The following is a 6,000-nucleotide window of genomic DNA, read 5'->3' as shown; positions in this document are numbered from 1 at the left end:
TCTATTTTATTTTGTTGATGTCATGATTTTACAGCAATATTCCATTGTTTCGCAGACATTTCTTACAGTGTAGTTTTTTTGACCTAGAGGCAATTAGAGGAACTTCAGTTCGAAGACACCTTTCACTCAGTCGGATGGTTTTAAGTTTGGTGAGCTTGAGCTTTTACTACAGTACTTCATTATGCTGGTCCTGATATCCAAATTGGTATGATATGCAAAACACAAGCTAATTAGGGAAATGTGTTTACCATCAACAATGGAAATATTTCTCCGGAGCATTTAAAGTTGGGTCTATCTCTTTTTGAGTTTGTGTTTGTTTTCTGTGTTTTTGCAGTGTCTTGAGCCCTCATGGCCACCATAGAACCCTTTTGTCCTCTTGTATGAAGAGTTAGAAATGTAAATGCTGCTCCTGTTCTTCAAAGGACTGTGTCCTCTAAACTTTTTTTTAATGAAAAGTAAACCTAAAATTCAGAGCTTTTTGGTTTTTACTTTTTTTTAACTCTGGTCGTGGCCCCTTTACATATTATTTGGAGCTAAATTACACAATCACCCTGTCACTGTAATGAAAACTGGACTAAATAGCCAATGAAGCCATTTTAATGAAACTGAAGTCTAGCAGAACAGAAGAAACCAGACTCCACTGACTGATGGATTCGGTCCTATAATCCTACTGACTGAAGGAATTAGTGCATTTTTAACTGCACCTTAAAGGCTGTATGCAGATGTTTTGAGCAGGGGACTGAGAGGACAGGACCCAAGAACATTCAGCATTTGTCACTCATCTGTATGTGTATTTGTATCAGCCGTTCTGCAAGTTTTGGCGTTAAATAAGCTGCGGGGACTTTTCCGCGGCTCGGTGCTGAGCGGACTGGCTGAGCCCCTCCTGCCTGCCCCGGTCGGGTAAAAAGCGCATGTGTGTTCTTGCTGGGATGTGAGTTGAGCCGCATCCAGACACACTGCCCGCCGCTGGCTGATCCCCCCACCCCCCCTCCCCTCATCTCATCTTGGTGGTGTTGTGCGCAAAATCTCCAGCGACGGACGGACGCAGTTTAACGGTACAAGCGAGTGGCACTGCGGGGGGAAATCCAAGAAAAGGCATCCAGAAGAGACATGGATATTTAACGGGAATTCATTTTTCTTTTTAAATCTGATTGTCTTTCACCCTGTGATGTTGCTTTTGCCCCGTGGGTGTTAATTAAACCTGCCTTGATGTCTCTCACCAGTTTATAACCGAAACAAAATGAGGATTTCTTCTCGCCACTGGTTTCTGTTGATATTCTCTGGCTTTTGGGGACTGACAATGGGTGCTTTCCCAAGCAGCGTTCAGATCGGTAAGTGGGAGCCTTAATGTTGATTCTTCCCAGAAAATGATTCATGTGAATGGATCTGTGGACGTCCTGTCTGCTGCTGCCGCTGTCCTGCCATTTAACACCTCAGCACTACTCAAAGTGGAAATTGTTGATTTCTTCTGCAGTCTTTTTAAAAATCTCTCTTCCATGAAATATCACAGAGAGGCTTCATTCCTCTGTTGATATTGTGCATGTTTAACACACATCCAATGCGCTTTTGATCCCAAGGCTAGAGAGTGCGCTCTGCCACTGCAGCAGATCAGAGGTGTGTGTGTGCGTGTGCGTGTGTGTGTGTGCTCCCTATGCAGCCTGGCTGTGCATTGACTACTGTTAACACTCTCACAGACCCCGGTCCTGCATTAAACCTCTACCAAGCTCCCAGAGGCCTTGCTGTTTCCCCAGTCACACTTTTTTTTTTATTAAACATATTTTTCCATTTAACAGCTTTGTCACAGGAGGAACTAAATGTGATAGATTCATGGTTTTTCATTTTACTGCTGTAGCAGGTGGATAGACTTGGATGATTTACAAGCAGGTATGGAAAGAAGGGCAAACTGTGATCTCCAGTTGTTGGAGCCTCCCCAAAATATGAGTTATTACTTTTCTTGTAAAACAATTATGAAATCTCATGAATTTCTTGTGCCCAAAGAAGATGTTAAATCCATATTTCTAGAATTAAACATTTGCTCAAACCGACAATTTTGTGGGTTTATCCTCCACTGCATCCCTGCTTTAGTAGCAGAGTTGAGGCACATCAGAATCAGTGTGGCTGATGAAAAATGACAAGCTGTTCCAATGATTCTCCTTGTCCTTTTATATCGATGTGATACTCCAATTCCTTGCCCCTACAGGGAGGTCAGAGGTGAGTCTGTTACAGAACAGCACCCCTTTAACTATGGTCTGTTCAGAGCCAGTGTAAAAGTGTAAAACCCTGCTACTGTTTCCTCCCCCATCAGAATTTATCTCCAGAGCTATCATCCTTTAGAGAGGACAGACCTCTCTCTAGTCAACTCTTTTCTGTTCCAAATAACAGAAAAATCAGCACTTGGCCTATTAAGCGGTGAATTTGAATGCATGTATCACAGATACAAGTGGACAATAAAAGCCACTGATAAATTCAGTGAGATCCTACCAGTAGCCTGGATGTGTGGATGTGAACTCTTCTTAGGCCGTGCCCCTTCAGAGGTTATTCCTTAAGGTTAAACTGGTACTGGTATCAGCTCTGTCAGCACACACTCACACCCCATTTAAACTGTGATTTAACATTATATATTTTTCTGAATATTTGGATAAGGGAAAACAGGGCACAGTGCATGTTAAGAACATGCAGGATGCATTGCAATATGGACTGACCAGTGGTGAATACACATGTGAAATGGAAATAAAAGGACAGGAAAGAAGAGCAGCATCACTTCCACCGATTCTCAAGTGTTCAATTTGATATGTGAGACAAGGCTCATGTGTCCAACCGGGCTTGTCTAGAGAGTGTTAGCAAGCTTCCTCACTGGTTCTGTTAGCCTAGTTAGCAAGGCTACTTAAAAAGTAGCCTACCAATTCAAAGTACTCTTCAGATTTGTCACTTGACTTCTTGGTGGTCCCTTGAGCATTTCCTGCATCATCATTCATAAATTAAACAGCTCCACCCTTCTAAATTGCATATAGGGATTTGTTCACAACACGGGAAGAATTTAGATGATTGAGAACATACTATATAATAGCAGATGTGAATACAAAAGTCAGATATGTTACATAAGGTGGTAATAAGGTCAGAAACAAGAGACAAAACGGCCTTGTTTCTGACAAACCATATGGCATTTGTGGCCTTAGTTTCTGTTACAGTACATCTATAGTAGCAGAGGAGAAAATCAGATGAATAAGTGAAAATCTTTTATCTTATCCTCCTCCTCTTATCCGCTACTTTTTTGGGGGAAATCAGGAACTGACACCTCCTCCTATTGTTTGAGTCAATGTGACGTGAAACCACAAAAAATGCAAATTATATAAAGACCAAAACACTTCCATGCACAGGATTTGTACGACTGGACTTCATAAATAAAATATTCTGAAGTTTGCCTTTTAAAGAGGTCAGCCATAAATATAACACACTGGCATTTTGCTGTAAAATGACATTTAAACAGTCTCATCCCAAGAAATATTGCCTTAAGTAAGATTTGAAATGTGAAACAAACTGCTTCTAACCTTAAACATCACTGACATTTGCAGAAGTATTAACAGCTTAGTCAAAAAGTTTGTGTGGGGACAAGATTTTAAAACAAGAGAAAGAAAAAAAGAACCCATGAGCAAAGTCATAAATGATCCCTATTATGGGAGCTGTTTGTCTTCAAAACTCTTTATGAAATGCAAGAATATCTCTTTTTGCTTGCATTCTTTTTGAAAAAAATGTGATTTACATGTTAAGTGGACTATACCCTATATGTGCCTAGAGATGTTTAAAGAGTTATGAGTTTGTAACGTAAAGGCTGAAATATGATATTGGCCTTTATTTTTACATTTTATAAATTGCCCAATCAGGTGCGTCCACCTATGATGTGATAGGGATTCTTCCCTCACCACTGCCTCAAACAGTCTGTAAAAGCATTACAAACTTTTGCGAACTGCTTTCAAAACTCATACCTGACCAGAAATATGGGGTTAGATAAGACTTAACCTCGACTAACCTCGACTAAATGGTTCTTCTTTCACTCATAAAAACAACATTTTTTCAACTTTTTTCAACCAAAACTAAATTTTTCAGTTTCTCTATTTTTGGTAACCTTAGCCATCTACTTTTGGGCAGGTTTTCACATATTTGGTGAAATGTCTTGACAGCAGCTCGACACAAAAATGTGGTAGATAGATTCATGGTCAGCACAGAGTGACTTTGATCATCGGTCTTTTCAACTCGCACTTCAACTAACCTGACAATATTGGGTCAGAGTGAATCCTTAACAAGGTAGTTTAAAAGTATTTGAACCGTAGCAGTGGCAGATCTGTGATCAAATATAACTGTAAGTTTCATCTTCCATTTTTTCATAACCCATGTGGTTTTGAGTTATAAGGTGGGTGTTTTTTTTAAGTTAGAAATAAATGCCTTATTTCATTCCTAATTTGGAGGATGTGTTTGCCATATTGGTGGACTTCTGCTTCTCCAATCGGGGGCATTAAATAGGCTCCAGGTGGCCCTCAGCAGGGAAGGAATAGTTGACTTTGACTGTGTCTAAAATCCAACCCCCACAGATATTGCTATTGTGCTACATTCTCACCACAATTATCTTCTAGTATCCTATAAAGAACACATTTTTCCTAAGTGGGCGATGACTTTGGGTCAGTTAATGTGTATGTGTTACTAATAGAAAAAGCGTGAAACAAATGCCTTTTTAAAAGTCAAAACATTAATTTATGGAGATTTAAAGTCTTTACATTTTCAGATGATGCAGAAACTGTCCGCATTAGATTTTAAACATGTGAGTGTGCTGCTTGTTTCCACATGCTCTTCATCAGCCCTGTGGTTCTCCCCTCTCTGTTCAGGTGGTCTGTTCATCAGAAACACTGATCAGGAGTACACGGCCTTTCGTTTGGCAATCTTCCTGCACAACACCAGCCCAAATGCCTCGGAAGCCCCGTTCAACCTGGTGCCTCATGTGGACAACATTGAGACGGCCAACAGCTTCGCTGTCACCAACGCCTGTGAGTCACTCTCATGTCTTCTTGTTGTATTTATGAACTCGTTTTGGTTTGTATAACAGAAAATCAAAAAGTAAGTTAAGTCTTCTTGTATGGTTTTCAACAGGACTTGTATTACAGTCACATACTATAACTGAGATTTTGCAATTAATGCAATCAGTATTAATTACTCAATTTTCAAGAGGTTTAAGGTATAATTTAATATATAGTTGTAATATGAAGGATATAGTCACACACTGAGACCACAAACTTTCAGGTTTACATATTTTCATATCTTTGTTTATAGATGAAACAAGCAGAAGTACAGTAAGTAGCTGTACTTCATGTTTAAATAAGAGATTGGTATCTATTCATTTGATTGTCTGAAAGAAATTAAATACATGCGTTAAGACTCAGCAATGCTGCTGTCTTTGTGTATGTGTATGTCTTTGCATATGCAGCTTAAATGCACACGTTTTTGTGCGTTTGTGTGATAATGTTCGAGTGTTCGCTTGTTCACATCTGATCTGAACAAAGACACATGCTAAAGGGGACAGCAGCTTTACACACATACCTAAATACACAAACAACAGTATCACACACTGCAATGGATGGAGCTCCTAGTAGTAGTGGTTTTATGTGACCCCTGGGGAAACATCTTCTTTCTTTTCTTCTTTCTCACTCTTTCATTGAGAAGTATGTGTGGGGTGTGTGGGGGTGGTGGGAGAGGGTGAGTTCACCATAAAACACTGCAGCCTGATATATTCTGCTATCTATGGTGTGATCTAGTGTTAGAAAAATCAATGGCTAAATTAAGCAGAGAATGAAGTGCTGTTATGTTTGTTTGGTAATTGAAGGTGTGTGTGTGTGTGTGTGTGTGTGTGTGTGTGTGTGTGTGTGTGTGAGAGAGAGAGAGAGAGAGAGAGAGAGAGAGAGAGAGAGAGAGAGAAAGAGAGATTTCAGTCAATGTTCTCATTCTGTGAGCAAT

The 6,000-nt window shown here is 39.9% G+C and overlaps 1 protein-coding gene across 7 annotated transcripts in view; it reads left to right on the top strand.

Annotated features, from left to right (window-relative positions):
* The first annotated feature begins 650 nt into the window (after window positions 1–650).
* The window catches only part of LOC137107790 (glutamate receptor 4), a 92,195-nt gene continuing 86,845 nt past the window's right edge, over window positions 651–6,000 (top strand). For 2 of the 7 annotated variants that reach the window (XR_010912084.1, XM_067491780.1), the window contains exons 1-2: window positions 654–1,331; window positions 4,878–5,036. Coding sequence is in view for 4 of the 7 variants with exons in the window: in XM_067491780.1 (XP_067347881.1) it covers window positions 1,241–1,331; window positions 4,878–5,036 (250 nt within the window). In the remaining 3 variants the exon portion in view is untranslated. Of the gene's footprint in view, window positions 1,332–4,877; window positions 5,037–6,000 lie in introns of all 7 variants that reach the window. The other 5 variants (XR_010912083.1, XR_010912082.1, XM_067491779.1 and 2 more) reach the window with 5 other exon arrangements.

This window comes from Channa argus, chromosome 22 (assembly GCF_033026475.1).
Source record: "Channa argus isolate prfri chromosome 22, Channa argus male v1.0, whole genome shotgun sequence".
Taxonomy (NCBI): Eukaryota; Metazoa; Chordata; class Actinopteri; order Anabantiformes; family Channidae; genus Channa; species Channa argus.
Note: the sequence above shows the minus strand (reverse complement) of the source record. Positions and strands in the feature narration are given on the sequence as shown.